The sequence below is a fragment of the Streptopelia decaocto genome, assembly GCF_964273445.1.
Source record: "Streptopelia decaocto genome assembly, chromosome: 8".
Taxonomy (NCBI): domain Eukaryota; kingdom Metazoa; phylum Chordata; class Aves; order Columbiformes; family Columbidae; genus Streptopelia; species Streptopelia decaocto.
The window spans coordinates 6770764-6788927 of NC_138662.1; the positions used below are offsets into that span (position 1 = coordinate 6770764).

General features: G+C 44.9%; 2 protein-coding genes across 4 annotated transcripts in view; one reads left to right on the plus strand and one right to left on the minus strand.

Moving 5' to 3' along the window:
• Positions 1–17613, plus strand: LOC309443324 (uncharacterized protein). The gene is made up of 6 exons (XM_082060137.1): positions 1–350; positions 5881–6093; positions 6654–6740; positions 7200–7247; positions 11739–11829; positions 14865–17613. The coding sequence occupies exons 2-6, from the start codon at positions 6004–6006 to the stop codon at positions 14948–14950; spliced, it is 402 nt and encodes a 133-aa protein (XP_081916263.1). The 5' UTR covers positions 1–350; positions 5881–6003; the 3' UTR covers positions 14951–17613.
• The window catches only part of LOC309443322 (uncharacterized protein C3orf18), a 27641-nt gene continuing 11215 nt past the window's right edge, over positions 1739–18164 (minus strand). The window contains exons 5-6 of one of the 3 annotated variants that reach the window (XM_082060134.1): positions 12074–12145; positions 1948–2048 (exon numbers count right to left, since the gene is read on the minus strand). In XM_082060134.1, the coding sequence (XP_081916260.1) occupies positions 2019–2048; positions 12074–12145 (102 nt within the window). In that variant the 3' untranslated portion in view covers positions 1948–2018. The other 2 variants (XM_082060133.1, XM_082060131.1) reach the window with 2 other exon arrangements.

The window sequence follows — 18164 nt, forward strand, 5'->3', positions numbered from 1 at the left end:
CAGCGGTACAAGCTGCCTGGCGTGAGTGGTCTGGTTGGGGATTTTTCTTGTTTTTGGTTGTTGCCAGTGTAGAGTGAGATTCCAGATGGCTTGAGGTGAACTGGGTTTCACTTGTTGTCACTGCTCAGGGCTGCCATCAGAAGGAGATCGCTGGCAGCGCTCATGCTGCTTTCCAAATCACTAACTGGGAGCGTAATAAATAGCGTTCAGCTCATTGTAAAGCTCCTGAAATGAATGTGTGCAGAGACCTGGGGTAGCTGCTTCCCTCCAGCTGCTGGAGACCTCTGCCTTTCCCTCCTGCCTTCATTGCCAGCTCTGCTGGGGCCAACTTCTGCCCAACTTCTCACCAGGTAACCTTATTCCTTTCCTATGCATTTGCACTCCTGTGTTTGAAATACATATGCAGAGCTGATCTCTAAGACGCTGGGGTTTATTAATGCACAGGGACTAATAAATTGCATCTCGGTAACTGAGAGAGACTGTTTGGAAGTAGGTTAAGGGACAAAACTTGCTGCTTTGTAAGTCTGTGTTTCAGGTGCCGGAATGCCTGTCCTCAGCAGGAACCGCAGAGGGACGTTCCCTGTTTTGCGCTGGTGGACAGTGTGTTGCAGATGTCAGTAGCTGGGCTGAACACGATAGTCATTGCACAGAGGAGCGAGGCTTGACGCTATCTGAAATAAGAGATGACTGTGATTTTTAATTTTTAGTAACCACAGATTTCTCTTTTTATTCCCCTGGAAATACTGTTGTTTTTTCTCCACTGATTTAACTCTGTGGTGCCTGGGGAGATTGCTTGTTGGTGAAAATGTCTGGACAAAAGTTTTAAGCAAACTTCTGTGTCTTCGAGCAAGTTCCCTGAGGGAGATTCTTAACAGGCTCTTAGTGTGTAATGCCAGGGGGGTCTACAATGCATGCAGAGGCATTGTCACTGATTTGGCTTGATACTTTTTGGGGAAGTGCAAGAAGGGTGTCTAAGACCTCAGGTAGTGGCCTTAAGACTTGGGTCTTGAGTTTGGTCCATGAGTTTCCTTGGACGGAAGACAGTGAGCTGGGCCCTGTGTCCCCTCCCTGCTCTGCTCTGGGAGCGAGTGAGAAGTGCTGTGCGGTTCAGCGTCCTGCTGCAGCTCTGGGGAGCCCCAGCTCACACAGAAACGCTGCTCTCGGCCAGGGTCCCCGTGCAGGGAGCTCCAGCTTACGGCTTTGGGGCCAAACTGGTCCCATGAGCCTTCAGCTTCCTGTGGGAGGAGGATGAGGGTGTGTTTTGCTGCTCAGCAGGATGTGGCTAATCCTGGGCTGTATTTCTTCAGTCATGTCGCTCCTTTCTGCTCCCCAACACAAGGCTGCCAGTGCAGTCTCTTAATGCCTTGCTATGTTCTCTTCTGCTGGGGGTTCTTGGTGTTACTGCACAAATAGGAACGATTTAATCCTCGGTCACTCCACCCCAGGTTGAGGGCAAGTGTTATTTCTTCCAGTGTTATTCCATAATCTTAGAGAAAATGTGAAGCGCAGAAAAATTAGATGACCTGCCCAAGCTCAGAGTCAGGAGCAGATTCCAGATCTCTCTTCCTCTCTGGTCTTGGTATCCAGCAGTGTTCTCACGTCTTCCCTGGGATGGTTACCTCCCTCCTTGCTTTGCCTGCTCTGACCATGGGAAGCCAGGGGCCTTGGCAGGGTGAGAAGCTGATGACACTAGGGCAGGACTGAGTTTGAGCCCTTCACTGTGGAACTGTGTGGCAACCTTAAGGGAAAGTCCTGCATGTGCAGCTAGGACTGTGTACATGGCCTGACTCATTCCACAGGCAGGTGCAAAACCTCACTTTTCTGAGGAAGGCATGGGTGTATTTTAGGCTAGATACAGCAGAGCCATGGTAGTAGTTCTGTAAGTAGTTGTGCTATGGAGTAGGATAAGCAAGGTGCCTCTCAGAGTAGTAACTGGCTCGGGTATCTGGAGGGAGAGAGAAGCCGTTAGGTGCTGCATCAAGTATAGGTTCATCCAAGAAAGCGCTCTTACATTGTCTTCATGTTGTGCTGAGCTGGGTGCTCAGGATCTGGGAAATAGGAAACAGACTGGTCATGTCCACATCATTGCTTGAAACTCAGTAATTAACAACCCTTTACCCATGTATATGTGCATGTGTCTAATGTAAAAAAGGCTTCTGGCGGTGTTTGTTTCTTAGTAGACAAGTCTTTGTTAGGGTTACACAGAGAAATCTGTAACAAAGTCAGAAATGTAATTCTGTACATAGAGCAATAGAAGTTCCTAATCAGGCCTTGACCTGGTTCCTAGCACTGATGTGAAGCATGGAAGTCCATATGGTTCCTGTATTTATTTTGTTCTCTGTAAGCTTAAATAGTTTCTATCTTTTGAACTGGATATTTTATCAGTCAGGATATGCTGGAGGTGGTGGAATAGCTTGCTGGTTGAATAAGTTTGGGAGCTCATCCTATTAATGTTACATAGGAACTGAATTTTTCCCTCTGAACTGTTGCTTAGCCCATGCTTCTCAGATAAGTTAGTCAAGCTGTCCTTGCTGAAAATAGTTTTGAGAGTAAGAATCCTTATCATATTCAGAAGTCTTGAGTTCAGATTGGAAAGTGTGTAAATACAACCAAAATGATCAGGAGATACGATCACATCCCAAGAAACTGGAACACACTGGCAAGATGGGGGAAATCTCAGATTAATGTGTATATCTGGTAGAGTGGGTTTAAAAATGGAGGAGAAAGAAATATTACTGCTAAAGTACTCTGCAATAAAAAATGACAATAAATTGCCCATTAAAAAAAACTACAGGCAAGGAAGTAGGCAGCTTTTAGGCAGGAGACCAAAGAAGGCTTAGACTTAGCCACTCAAAGTAGTTAGGGAATACCACTTGTTATTTATGGTTTTCAGATGGGATTTATGAGACTGTGGCAGTTACCTGCTGTTGCCACAAGCTTGATTTAGTAGCCCATAAGTTCCTCATTTCACAGAAATATTCTGGCAGAAAAGGCTCATGTGCCAGTGTGTTACTACTGCTGCTCTTTCCCAAGGAAGATACTCCAGTGCTTGGCTATCCTGCTTTTTTGGTAGAACAGTCCATGGGGAACTGCAACAAGCTGTGGTATTTCTTGATCTGCTGTGAGATCTGAAAAGACATGAGCGTTTGATTTCTTGGAAGGTGAAAGTAATTTCTCATAATGTGAGTGCAGACCATTATTGCTACAGTTATTGGAATTGAAAGGTTTTTCTCTGCATGGCCTTAGTCCTCTTCTTTACATGTTCTGACTATCAAAATCCTTTATCCTCCTCTGCTTGATGCAGTGCTTGGGCCAAATTCTTCCCTCCCTCTTTTACTAGAGGGACTGAAGTGACCACATTGATGTTGGTGAAGTTACCCTGGGTTTATTCTGTCATATGTAACAGCAGAACAATGGCCCTGTGCTGCTAAGTAGGAGTTGTGCTTTGTGGATATTTTCACAGCTTTGTGGATATTTTTTCCTATTATTATAGAGACAGTGGCAGAGTTAAGGCTATAATGAAGGGTCTCTCATAATCACACTCCTATTATGCTTTGAAAAAGGCTTTGTGAGCTTTGTATTTTGTATGTGGGCACTGCTGCTAGACAATCATTTTCTCGCAGCATTTGCTGTGAATCATGCACACAGTTTGGGGGTTTTAGTATGATGTCTCAAGCATCTCTGTGTCATATTGTATTTCTCCCAAGGACATAACCTAAAATTTAACCTCCCTGAGGAAACAAATGGGAAGGGGTTCTGCCATTTAATTTACCTGCCCAAATCAGCAGGGTGGGTAAATTAAATGGCCCCAGGCTTTCTCTGTAGTCTGTGGAAATGGAAATGGCCCTCAAGAACACTATTCAATACCGTGTGTTAGGCTACAACTACATTGCCTCCAGGAGGAGCTTTCCTCTCCTGAGAACTTGGTATGGTAAAGAACTGGCTTTGTACAACTTAACACCTAAATCAGGTACAAAGTGTTAGACTGAGAATCCCTTGTCCTCTCCCAGGTGCCTGGGAATACTTTTGTGACATGAGGTGCTTTGCTTTGGGTGATGTCTCTGCAACATAAAGGTCTGAATGCTGCCAGCAATGTGTATTCACATATCTGCATATTTTGCAAAGTTCTGTGTATGACTGACATAAAGGTTGTCTAAGGCCAACAAACATTTGGGTAGGTTCTTTAGGTCTTGTGCCCTTGTGGACAGCGTGCAGGAGTGGAATTCAGTCCTGCTGGCTCCACTCCCAGCAGCGAGTGCAGTGACCCTGGAAAGCATACTCATTTTTGGGTGTACAATGCCAGTCAATATTGGTTTGGGTTTTTATATACATAAAAGGAAAGCTATTGTTGAGAAGTTTGAAGTTGAATTTCAGTGGGTGGTTTTGCTTTGTATGCATCTTACATTGAGTCATGTAAAGCTTACAAAAGCCCTAAGGACTGATGCTTGTATAGCTTTGCTTGTGTATTTTTCTTTTCATACCAGGCTTCAAGAAGCGTGTGCCTTTGGTGGTTGATGGGAAGGTGAAAGAGAGATTTACAAAGACACTGCCCTCTCTTCTCTCCTGGTAGTGTCTGCAGGTTTGTCTGCAGTCCTGTCTGCAGAAAGCTGTGAAATGTCTGTGAAAGACCATTGTAGAGTGTATCAGTCTTGCAAGATTTAGAAAATAATCGTTGTGCAAGAACTGACTTTCTTTCCATCTGGGGAAAGATGAATTCTGTACACTGTGGTTGCTCCCACTTGAATAATGTGCCAAATTTGGATTTAATGCGGGTTTCAGTTACAGTGAACTCATGGGAGAGGTTGTGTCAATAAGAGCAATAGCTTCAGTGTCTGTTGTCACTGCATACATTTTGTTAGAATATGGAGTGAAGGCTGGAAGTTTTCTTGCTGTATCTGCCAGTGATATTTTCAGATTCTGCATGTCCAGCCTGAGGTGTTCAAGCAGATAGTACAACCTGAGATTGGAAAATGAAAATACTTAATTCTGTGTTCCTATAAGCACAGCCTTACCCAGATATAACTACATTGCTGACAATAGCTGCCATACCCCAAAATTCATCCTGTTCCTTAGGCTTCAGCACTACCATGGGAAAACGTGCACATATGATACTTTTCAAGGACATGTTTATATGTTTAGAGTTCCTCCTGAACCCTTTTCCACATATTGACATTAGGACCTGAGTTCCAAGAGGCATGGAATCAGTGCTTTCAAATTACTGTGACCCATAGGCAGAAGCTGTATTGTCAAAACAGCATGGTGACTTCTTTTGTCCTGTAGGAAATAGCGAGCCTCTTGCAGGACCAGGGGCTAAGTGCTCTGAAATGGGTCAGGCCATCTCTCTGGACAGTGTCTATCTGGTCAGTGGTGAGGAACAAACCCTTGAGGTGCAGCTCCAGAGCCAAATTCACTTCTTAAAGAGTTTGTACCCTGATACTTGCTCTCCCAAGCATCCTGATGTAAGGCTCTCCTGATGTGGATTTGAGTCACAGGGTTAGCTGTGGTATTTGATGATAGAGGAGCTCCAACTGAACCTTTACCCTTGAATGGGGCATTTATAACTCACCACCACTTTGTCTCTGACCTCCTTCCTCCTCAGACAAAGGAAGCCTACAAAGAGGGGAGTTCAGAGAGTTGAAGACATTGTCAGTTCAGATGAAACTGGCCCATAAGGGCAGAAAGGTAGATGCTGGTACCAATGTACTCTGGCACCTGGGGCCATCAGTTCCTTTGGCCAAAAGCCTCAAAGCTGAGGAATGGGCCATGTAAGAGAATGTTTATAAAACATGGTTGTGCTTCTAAAGTTCTGTTGTGTCCCAAGCTTTTCTAGCTGATTAAAAAAAACAGCAAGCTGTCACGCCTGATTCTATCTCATTTCAGCCTTGAAGGTAGAGAAGAATTGGTAACAAGACTGAGAAAAAAAAGAAGATATAAGTTTTCTTTCCCAGTCCATGGAAAAATAACCTGTCGGATTATCATCTGGAAACTGTGGAAAGTGCCAACATGAGCAACGAGAGGCCAGTGAACCCTGGGTCATCTACACTGACCAAGGACTTGAAGAGAAAGAGGGGAAGGCCAAAGAAGCAGCCACAGGTGAGGGCACGTCATCCTGATGGTGCATTAGCCTGGTAGGATTTGCAGGCAGCCCCAGGAAGTTGCTCGCTAACAAAGAGCAAGGGAAGCTGAAGTGTTCTGTGATAAATATTATTGCTATTCAGAAAAGCATTAGCATGTGCACCCTGGGGCATCTCAGCCACTGGCTTCAGAGGTGACTGTAATGTGGCAGGCCATACTGGTCAGGCCAGGACACGCCAGATCCCTGTTCCAGTCTGGAGACTTTCAGGTGGCACCACCCTGTTTCTGTACCAGTAGTCAGGAAAAGCACAGATGGCCAAGGCCATTCCCTCCCCATTCCAGACACTATGGGCAGAGTCCTGGGAGCTTATTTGTTTCCCCAACCTAAAAGATAAAGGGGTAGGGGCATTGCTGGCCATCTTTGAATGCACTTCATAGCTGGAAAAGCAGAGACAACCAGGTATTTAGTGGTCTGGGTGCTATTATTGGTGTAAGACAGTCTAAGACAGGTTTGAATGAGAAGCTGTAAGTTGTTCCAGGGATCATCCTGCTTAAATGATTTCCTCCTTTTATCTCAGGAGGAGGTTGTGGGACCATTGCCAGTGAAGAAACCACGAGGAAGGCCAAAAGGAAGCAAGAAAGTGACTACTGTATCTGGGCAAATGGTAAGAGTAAATGGCTTATATTCTCTTATAGGGGAGAGAAGCTGGCTATCCTTTCTTGAAGCATTGCTAAAGGGACAAGCAGGGAGGTTTCTCTTAGCTTGAAGATAGACAGCGAAAACTGCTTCTAATTCGGCTCAGCTTCAACTGCCACTGTTGAACAAACCAGTTATTGTGGTCCTAGTCCTCACCTGCAAGCCTTCTTGTGCTGCCACTGCCTGTTCAGCACCTTCTTTCTAGTGTTTCTCTTCCACCATTGCCAAAAAATAACAACTAGCATAGCTCGGCAGGCATTTCCTCCTTAACTGTCTTCTATCCTCAGCTTTCACCTTTTCTGCTACTTGTTTCTCAAGAACTTTATACAGAGGTCACCTTGGCCAAGTTCAATGTATTAGTCACAGTCCCCAGCAACTACAAGAGCTGAAAATATTATGGTTTTTTTTCCGTTTGTTTGCAATAAAGGTAGAAACTTCTGTTGGAAAAAGGCCAAGAGGGAGGCCCCGCAAGTGGGTGAGTACAGTGTTTAGTCCTTTTCCTCTTCTGCAGTCACAGATCCTGGGGAATTTTCAGTTGTGTTTGATCTTCTCAGGCTCTCTGTCTGCAATGGCATTCTTTCAGCGTAGGTGGCCTGGAAATCCAATACATTGGGGAAGCTCTGACTGCCTTTCCCGTCACCCCTAAGATTCAGCCCCTGAAGAACTCTAAGGGCCCAGGAGAACTGCTGTGCTTCATTCAAGAGATATCAGTCTTCCGCAGCACTTCCCAGGCTTGGAATGTCAGACCAGAGATTACATTCTTTCTCGGGCAGGGGGTTTGTTTTCCTAGGAGTCTTGAAATACTGAAATTATTGCTTAGTGTGTCAGTTCGTCACAAAAGAAGAAACTTAAGCAAAAAGAGAAATTTAGTGAATGATAAAACTTTGTATCCTGCCAGCAGGAGGCTCTTCTATGCAGTAGACAAAGGATTAGTAGAATCAGTTTTTAGAAGATAAAACATTTCAGGTGTGAAAAGCAAACAAACAAAACAAAAGCAACAACAAAAAACACCCAACCAAAACAAAACCAAACTATGAAAGCTTTTAATCAATAAAGATATTCAGTCCTGTGAGCAATTAATGGCATGTTATCTATCATTAGGAGTGATTAAAAAATAATGGCCACAAGCCATTATTTGATAAGTATTTGTTACCACAAAAAATTCTAGACCAAACTGAAGCTGTGCACTTGCTGCAGGAATCCATAGGTTTGTTCTACAGCTGTGGTGCTGCAGGAGCACTTAGGATGGAAAGAGACTTGTTTGGTGCAGCAGAAACAGAGGGATAGAGCAGTTTTTGAGGGCTTCACAGGAGGCTTGGAAGGAAATCTTCACCAGGGAGGAGGTACCAGGATGTGGGAGAGATAGGGAGACTTGTCTGACATGGCAGTGACCTTGGCATACAAGTATTTCTTGGATAGTGATGGATGGAATCTGTCTGCCAATCCAGTGCAGAACTGAATCTCCCAGACAAGAGATCTACCCCATAAACCAGTTGCTGTTTCTTTGAAATCCAGATGAGAAGGTCACAGTCTAGTTCAGCACATAGTTTTTGTTAAAAGCTCATTGCTTTTTTCTAAGCCCATTTATATTACATTTTTACATATGCTGTGTAAGGAAATCTGGTCTGTTACCAGAGCTTAAAGCAACCAGAGACCAAAAATCTTACCCAGTGAGTTCTGCTGGTGCCATCCATGGGCTGACAAATCTCAAAGTGAAGCAGGAGGACCCAGAAAGACATAATAAAGAACAGTGTTCTCCCTTTCAGTAGTGGTAGGGTGTCATGGCCAGGTTGCTCTGAAAAGCCTGAAGTACAATTCAGGGAAAAAGAAACATCTCAGGACTGTAAAGCAGAAAAAAGAAAAAAAAATGAGGTTGTGTTTGGTTTTTGAAAGAGGAAGAAATGGGATGAGGGAAACAAATACAAAGCAGCAGCAAATTAGGAAAGAAGGTGCTCTTTTGTGAATTAGATGCAATCAAGCAAGAGAAATTACTTGAACATGTATAGCTCAGAGATATATACCAGAGCTATGTGTGTTGGAGAGATATCAGAAAGGGTTAAGGAGGCACAGCCAGTCCTAGGTCTTGATTCCCTTTCAAGGACAGAGGGGGTCAGGAGGAGCTCAGATTCTGTGGGGAAGGTGTTTTCCTGCCCGAAGACCCTATAAATAGGGATACATGGGTTGCTCCCTGAACCAGGTGAGGAGCGCAGTCCTGTTCAAGCAGAGTGTCCAGGACAAAAGGGACTGTGAGAGGGGAGCATCGTTACCTGAGAACAGAGCTCAGTGTTGCTGAGCTGGACTGAAAATGCCAGGGTGATACCACTGAGTGTGAGATGCAGCATCAGCCTGAAACTAAGGCTGGGGACAGGGAGGGACCTGTACCTCGAGAAAACGTACATCTGACTCCCCTGATAACATGAATCGAAGATTACTTTATACAAACGAAGTGAGAGATAGTATAGGTGTTCCCTGAAGGCTCATGATTGGAGGTTTCTCCCTACTCTGAGGATTTATCCTGAATGAGAGGGTTTCTGTCTCCTCCATGGAAGGGCTGGGTGCTGACAGCGTGCTCTCTAGATGTGGCTGAGGCTGTTTGAGCTCTGGAAGTTACAAGTCGTATCGCAACAGATCAGACAGACCCCAGAGGCAAACAGATGGAAGTTTCAGGGAGCTCAGAAGATGGTTGTTTAAAGTTATTCTCAGGTTACAACCCAGTTTAGAAAGCAGTAGCTGGGAGAGGAGTACTTGTGCTAGAAAGCAGCACTGAGATCAGAGCAACATCACAGGGTGTGCTCTCAGCTGGCGAAGCAGGGTCAGGGACTGGCACCCAGATGGTTGCAGGAGGGCTGGCAGACCATCTGAGCTCTGTGACAGTCCTTCCTTGGGGGCAGAGAAAGGCAGGGCTTTGCAGGCAGCTTTGAAGCAGGCTGGATATTGCTGAATTTGAGGTGGGGTAAGAGGGATGTTCGACCTGGCTGTGTGTGTGAGGGGTGTCAGAGATTGAGAAGAGGGGGAAGGAGGCTAAGCCACCACGCTGGCCTCGACAGTGGTACAAACAGATATGTCCTGTCTGCGCAGCCATGAACTGCAGTGGGTAGGTGCAAATGCAGAGGCCGAAGGACTCCAGAGGAGCTGGCAGGCAGTTTGCGGCACTAGTTTATACATTCTTAATCTAATCTGAAATAGGCAGGTTTAACCCTTGGGAGTGCTACAGTGCCTTTCTGCTCCCTGCCAGGTAAGGGAAGGAGCAGGTAACGATATTCTGTGGGAGCAATAGACTTCCTCCCAGCTTCTGCTGTTGCTGTGATGCAGTCTGACCGCAACACAGAAGCCTTGGCTATGAAACACTGTTTTTGTAGGGTTCAGGAAAGCCAAGAAAAGGTGAAGTGTGTACTATATAAAGCTGAGAATCCTATGCAGGAAAAGTCTGAGAGGGGGGTTCAGAGCAAGGGGCAGTTTATAGAACACCTGCTGGTAGGGCTGTCTTGTGGTTAAACTGACAGTAACAGTGGCAGAGGAGGTGGCTTCAGCTTTGTAGCTGTTCTGTGTGCCTGGCACAGCTGCAGAGAGAGAACCTCTCCCTGCCCCTCAGGGACCGGCTCTGGTGGTGAAAAGGGAGATGGGGGCAGCCAAGCAGTCTTAAGAATGTGCTCCCCAGCGTTTTGCGGGGCACAGACACCCATATGTGCGCTGTCAAAAGCTAACATCTGAAATAAAGCTAGCTGGAATAGTTTTTCTATGCTAAGCTCTATTATTTGTTGGTAGAAGTGCAATTTCAAAAAAATTTTTCTATGGAAATACTTATTTTTCTGTAATGATAATCTGATTCAAACACTTCCTGATAAGTTCATTTGGCACTTTATTCTTCCTTGAGACCTTTATGCCACACAGGAGAAGGGAGACAACAGTTTGGAGCATCCTGATAACTCCCAGAATCTACTAATAGTGTTATTGAATGTCTGGTATCCCTCAGCTGTGCGTGTTCCTATGCTTCTTTTCATTTTTTTAGAGTTATAGAATAATTTAGGTTGGAAGGGCCCACTGGAGATTCTTTAGTTCGAACTACTGCTCAAAGCAGCTCTAATTGGATCAGGTTGCTCAGGGATTTGCCCAGTCTATAAACACCTATAGCATGCTAGAAATAATTCATAGCCATCTTTCATCTATAACAGGCTGCAAATGAGGTCGGAAAAGACTCTTCTCCTCTGTAACAGATTGTAGGAGCTGCAGTTCTAGGATTAGGCTTGGGCTTTTGTGGTTAAATTAATTGAGTTGTGTGCCAGAGCTGTACGGTAAGGTGTGCATTGCTATAAACAATGAGCTACAGAGTAATTGGGGGGCAGGGGGGAAGACAAACTTTGCTACATGATGATTTATTGAAGTTAAAACTTTTTGTACACTGTCTCTCCTTTTTTTTTTTTTTTTTGTTTTTCTCCTTTTTAATGTTTCAAAACTTGTCGTTTTAACTTCAGTTAGTGAAGCATTATGATGTTTCAGTTAAAAATCTGTTGTAACAGCTGAGGAGTTTTTGGGGTGCAAAACCAAAGCAGAAGACAAAGAACAGCCATTTGGTTTTTAATTTTCAATGGACAAAATGTTTAGTTATATATCCTGAAATATAGGAAGTATTCTCAAGGATGAAAAAAATTCCCCACCGCTGCATAATGGGGAGATTTTTTTCCAAGTGTGGGGCTGCGTGTCCCGTAGGACTGGTAATACAGTGGTTTATTATGGATTCTGACAACCATGCAGAGACGCTTGTGAATGTGTCTGGATGCCATGTGCACTTGCTCTTGCACGTGGTTAGATATAGGAAGTGCCGGCAAGTGGGCATGCTTTCAGGGCTTCACAGTCTTATTTAAATAACACTGATAAAGGCTTTTTGCTTTGTGTATTTGCAATGTTGTCTCTTGATAGCTAATTTTATGTGGGGGGGGTGGTTTGGTTTTGGTGTTTCTCTTCGTAGCCTCAACTAATGGTCCAAGAAGCATCATCTCAGGAAGAAAATCCTCAGGGAAGCAGCGCCTTGAATTTGAACTCGGCACCAGCCACACAAGGTTTGAAATTAGATAATTATAATTACACGAGACTAAACTGTGCAGTCATGCTCCTGGCAAAACATCCCCAAAGCTTCTAGCACTGGCTGCAATCGTTCTAGTAAATCCTACAAACAGAGGAGAGTCTGGAAGGCTTCCAGGCACTTTACAACAGGAGAGGTAGCACATTCCTTCCGTCTAATTCAGTTGTGACTAGTTCAGCAGAAGTAGAGGCAGAAAAGAGGGATACGAAGGGAACCTGTACCGTTGTCTTTCCAGAGGTCGCATGTCTGAGGTGCTGGTCGCTGTTATAGGTATGGCTGGTGAAATTGTCTACCTGTGTTACGTAGAAAGTGAAAATAATCTATTATGAATGTCTTACCTTACTTGGGAAAAAAAAAAGTCGAAGATCCCTTGACATTTGGGATCTCCTAGTATTCTGGGTTACCCCCAGCATGCCTCCATGACAGTCTTGCCCTCTCCGTCCTGGCTCATGCTCTAAGGCCGTGTTCTCTGTTGGTGCCTGGCACACGAGCGGAGACGTTAGTGCACGAGCAGTGCACAGAGTGACAGCACTGGCAAGTTTCTGTATGGGGCTGCAAAGTTATCTATGCTTCTCTGAGGTGAGGTGCCAGATAACTGTTATCACTGTTGGAACGTACAGATGCACCACCCAGAGCCCCAGCCTCACTACAACCCTAGGAAAGTGCAAATCCAAGTCCAGCCTATACCATTCAGGGCTGTTTCTCAGGTAGGTGCCAGGAAAACTTGCATGCAGCGGAGTCCTACCTTCACTGGTCATCTCAGGAAGCTATTCATTAAATGTTTTCCCTTGAGTGGGAGGGGAAGGGAGCCAGCAACCCAGGAGAAGGCAGATGTTGCCTTGTTTTGCCATGTGGGCAGCACAGCTTCTCCCTCATCCCGCTGCCGTTAGTGCTGTTGAGCGTGGTGTTTGAAGCAAGCTAACTGACACCGGGCAGCCAAACCCACCCTCACGTTCTTAGAAAGTCCCTGGAAACGCCGCATGATAAAGCACCAGAGTAGTTAACTTCAGTTGCTCGACTCAGTTTCCTCCCAGGCTCCTGCTCCCGTATCGCTTCCTGCCACCGAGCTGGGCGATGGCATCAGCAGAGCCGCAGGCTGGCGGGTGACGAGCTCACCTCCGGCCCTGTCACCGCCTTTTTGTAGCACTCTGAAGCATCACCCAAAACCACAGCCAATGTGGGTAGTTTCTTCTTCCTTTAAGTCTGAGTGGGCCCGAGGGCAGTGATATGAGGAATATGTTTCCCTCCTGTTGCATCAACCAGAAGCAGATGCGAGGGGACGAGCGGATGCTGCGGTCAGCGGGAGGCAGCAGCGCAGCGCCTGGGACTGCAGCGCAAACCGCTCCGTGTCTGCACGCTCTGCCGGGGTGGAGAGAGGACGTTTACCGCTGGGGAAGCTGTGTGCTTGTATATGAAAAACAAGCAACAACAACACGACACACACAAAACAGTCACTTGAAAATCAGTGGGGATAAGCATATACAGTATAAAACTTGGCAGTCCTCTGGAAAATTTCATGTCAGTTGTTGTTTGCTCAGGAGCTTGAAACTGGGTGGTATCCTGTCTTAGAAACTTCTGACTGAAAAGGCAAAGGGGAAACTTACTATTCTGACTTACTGGAAACTATAGATCCTGTGGCTTTTTTGCAAGCAACATGCAGCTGTAGCAGCTTTCAAACAGGTAGTTACTGGATGAGCCCATTCTATGGGTCTGCGTTTAACTTAGATATTATATGCCTGCAAGCTTTTGTGCTACTCTTGGAGGAGGCTGCTGCTCTGAGATTTGTTAGCAGGAGTCTCCAATCACATAATAATTTTCTGCTGTAGGTATAGCTACAGCTTTTGGTCATTGTGGGGTTCATAGGTTTGGATTTTCCTTCCAGGTGAGGATTTTTGAGTTGCTGTGCTAGAGAGCTCGCATGGGAGGATACATGCGCTTGCTCATCCCACCGTGCAGCTCTGAGTGGGAAAGAAATCTGCCCTGGGCTTCACGTCTGCAAAATTAAGAAAGAATTGCTGAAGTAAACAATGACTGACTCCCTGCGTTTCCATCAGTCTGTTATGGGGAAAATCAAGAAATTAGAACCGAACTAGAAATACGCAAGAGTTACAAGCCAGCCATGGGGCAGAGAGCTGCTTTGATGCTAGCTGGTGTTTTCCCACAGCCTTTGTAGCCAGGGATCCACATCTGATTTTCCCAAGGCCCTGGTTTTGGGTGACTCTGGGTTATCCAAGAGCAGGCAGGGGTTTGTTATTTATTCAGGCTTTATTGTGTTGCTACCTGCAGATGCTGCCAATCACAACTGAATTGTTAAAGTTTTCTGTTTTTTTGGGCCAAAAAGTATTTGTCTTCTCTTATGACAAAATTTCCAAGACGCAGTCCAAAGCCAGAACCAGTGTTGGGATCTCGTTCCTTCCTGTCCATCTTTCCTCCCCTGCATTCTTCTCAGTACAGTGAGATGGAGCAGCTGTGAGCTCCTTTGTCTCCCTTTGTCCCCTCTGCTGCCCCAGCAGTCACCTGAGCTTTCCTGAAACCAAGGAGTTTGCTGCAGATCAGAGCAAGTCTGTGTAGCCAGAAACATTCCCCACTCTGAGATAATTTGCAGACCTTCTGTGCATCTGCTTTCCTGAAGTTTATGACATTGAGTAAAGCACTTCAGGTACTTTGTGTCTCATGAGGATCAGGGGTTGCAGTTGGTAATAGGTAACTGCTCACAGCAGAGGTTGATCGTGTGTGTGTAGCAGATGCCAGAAAATGTCACACAGGCTGTTGCTTCTGGGCTCCCAACAGCCTCAGGCTGAGTCCTGCTGCCAGGGAAGCCGTTTGTGTCAGCCTTTAGCCTGGAGCTGGTACACGAGCAATGGGAATGTTGCTGTGAAGATCTTTGGTGGTTTGGAACTGGATCCTTGCTGCTTTTAACCTTGCACTGACCCTGCAATGGCGCATTTGGGCAGCTGTGCTCCTGGACTTCAAGCTCTAACCCTCTCTCTCTCTCATCATCTTTCCCTTTAGGCATCGCTGGAAAAGACGGTTCCAGGTCCAGCAAAACTACTGGTCTTAGTAGATGTCTGGGTAACATCCCTGCTGCAGCACAGTAGTATCCCACCTGTTCATGTCTTGCTGAAGCCAGAGGACTGGATAGCAAACAGGATTTTTAATGTCATATTTCAAATTATTTTTTGTTGATAATTTTGGCCATGCTTTCTCTCCTGTTGTCTGCTGGCTTACCCCGAACATCCAACAGGGACTCAGGGGAAGAAATGTCAAATACCTTGTTGGGGAGATGCCTTTCACAGTTAGTAGTTTTTCTTTTGTGAGCGTATTAATCTTTCTTAAATATTTAGATAACATGGTGCCTTGCACTGCCACAAACAGCAGTAGTTCAACAGAAAAGTGTTGGCTCAGTAATGCAGATACTGTAAAGGAAATCTACTTACACAGCTAATTGCTGAACTTGTATATCATACCCACTCTGGTAGATTGATGAAGCAGTCCCAAGTGTCAACTTTTGATCAGTTGCCCACAGGGACTGCATCTGAAATATGATCTTTGAGTCCTTTCTTTACTATATCAGAAAGGAAGAGCTTCGTGACATTTCCAGCTCTCCTAAAGCTGTTGCACCAGTGCTCAGTAAACTTGGATGCTCTGTAGGAAAGTCAGCAGCCTGATGTCTTGAGGATTGATTCTGAATTTTTTATCCCAACATTATTAGCTCAGGGACCATTTCTATAACTAGCTTTTGGCCTGGTGGCAGGCACTCCCCTTGAATTTGGTAGCAACTCTGAGCGCACGATGTTTACAAGCTTAGTCACAGCCATTGGATTTCAGCACTTCAAAGGAATGTCTGCAAAGAACCAGTTACACAAAGGTTGCTTCCCTGCAGAGCCTTGGGATTCAATTTTGTATCTTCAGTCCATAATGTGTGTATGTGGGGTCCTCTAGTGTTGCAGCTATGCAAATAAAAGCTTGCTGATACAGTTCAGTTTGGGGAGACAGCAGGGCTGAGATTGTTGCTGGCTGCTCTCAGTCTCACATTGTATGTAGATTTGTGCTTTCAGTGTCAGAGCTGATCTTGCTAAATTCCTCAGAATTTAGGGTATTTCAAATATCCAGTTGCAAACAGTGAAATCCTGACGTTATTTTCGATCTCATCAATGCGCTGCCTGCCTATAAAGGGACAAAGTGGGTATTTAAACTATCTTTGACAAGATGTAGAATTGGCTAGCTTTACGGTGTTAAATATTTAAACAGAACATAAGTGGCTTTAAATTTATGGCAGTGCATAGCAGAAACCCGTGAAATGGCAGTATATATTGAGCCTATTTATTATCCTTTCATCAGAGGTTTGTTCCCTTAGCAGGTATTTATTTAACACGAGAAAATGTATGCAGAATTAAGTTGGTGGGTTTTTTTCCTTCTAGATCATTTTGTCCAGCCCACACAGTTGAGCAGTGATTGGAGTCCTAGTCCTGTTAATTCTGTGTGTTGTCTAGTTTGACATAACAGTAGTTTCTTGTGTATGAATTTGAGCAGTCTCAGCACAAAACTGCATCACAGTAACCTTTGTGCCTCTGCTGCCACACAGCAAAGAAACCAAGGATTAAATGGATTAGATCACAGGAACCGACCTTAATCTTACGCTGTAGAATGAGTCGTGCTGCCGGATATGGGAAGAGTCTGACCCTGTTCTCCTGCTGTGTGGATAAATCCAGGTGTGACAGGCATGCACATCTGTAAATGTTGATGGTCACGTGAAGATCCAGTGGGATTTCCTCTGAATTCAGGTTAGGGAGCTGCTCTCCTTCAGTGGACACGCAAGTTCAGCTGCAGTTCATGTCTGCGTTCAAAGGCCACTCCAGGGGCAGACAAAGGTATTTTACTAACTTCCTTTACCTGATTTTCAGGTGAACTGGCAGGTTTTGTACCCTGCTTGCAAGGCTGTATTACCTATTTAGTTAACCCCTGTTACCTGAGAGCAACAGTTGTTACAATGTGAGACTGGAGCTTCAGCTTCTCCTGAATGGTTTAGGAATTGCATCTGTAAGAGGCTCAAGCTTTTCTTCTGACATCAACCAGACCCTTCTCAGCTGTGGACATGGAATAGGGATGGAAACTGCCTTAGCTAGATAGTAAATCCATTTGCTTTAGGTCAGCAATATTCCTCTGGGATGTGCATACAAAGTACTCAAAAAAAGAAATCTCATCTTTGCTACCTCTTAATACTCTGTTGGGAAGCCACAGTAGAAGACATGTCTCCATAAAAATGTGTTTGAGAAGAATAAGTGGAATTCCACACTATTAGGAGCTACACTATTAGGAATGCAGTTGAAACCCCTGTCCGTAACTTCAGCTCCATTTTTATGCAGACTTGGAATGGAAGTCAAAGCATATTAAAGACAGGCAGAATTCCAGCTGCCTTCAGAGAGCTAAGATCTCATGCTGGATTACTTGGGGTTTTATTTTTTAAATTATAAACACTTTTTATTTCCCATATAGTTAGTTACCTTTTCTGTGTAGCCAAATCCTACCTCGAAGCAAATGCATTTCAAGTGTTTTTAAGCTCAGCCAGTTTTGGTCTGACTCAGTTGAAAATGTCGTTACAGTTGGATCAAAATACAGGAGATGAAGGTGGTTTGTTATCTAGCAAAGTTTGGAAGATTCTTATAAATGGTTTTGGTGAAGGCATGAAGAGTGTGGGCAACTTGCAAATTATAGCCTTGGAGCTTGTTTTTAATAAAGGTATAAAAGGTGGCACCTCAGACTTCTGCTTTGTCTCCTCCATGTGCAACAACCTCAGCACACATGCAAGTCACCAAAGGTGAGTGTCTCTTCATCTGATTTAGAGGTTTAAGGATTATAAACCAAGATTTGGTTACTGAGGAGCACCCACAGATGTATGTGAAAACAAGAGCATGAGGAATCACATATGGAGGAAAATGGGCCCTTAAACCCAGAAGTTGGTACCTAATTCCATCCTCTTTATCTTGCAGTACCTCATAAATGGCTTGATTGGGACACAGACCAATTCTGCTTTGTGTGTACATCCAGAAGTCTTCACAGCTGAGTCTGTTTATGCCACACATTGTTCTGTGTGCCATACAACTATTTAGCTTTTCATACAATTAATTCTGTCCCTGTTTGGGGTCTGTGGGCCAGAAGATGAGGCAGAAAGCAAATCTGAAATAACACCAATATCACTATGGAGCTACTGATGCTGCTGCTTGCAATGTTCACCCCAGCGTGGGCAGGTTATCATGGATGGAGCTGCCTGTGGGCTGATGAACCCCTAGTTTGTCCATGAACTCAGCTGGT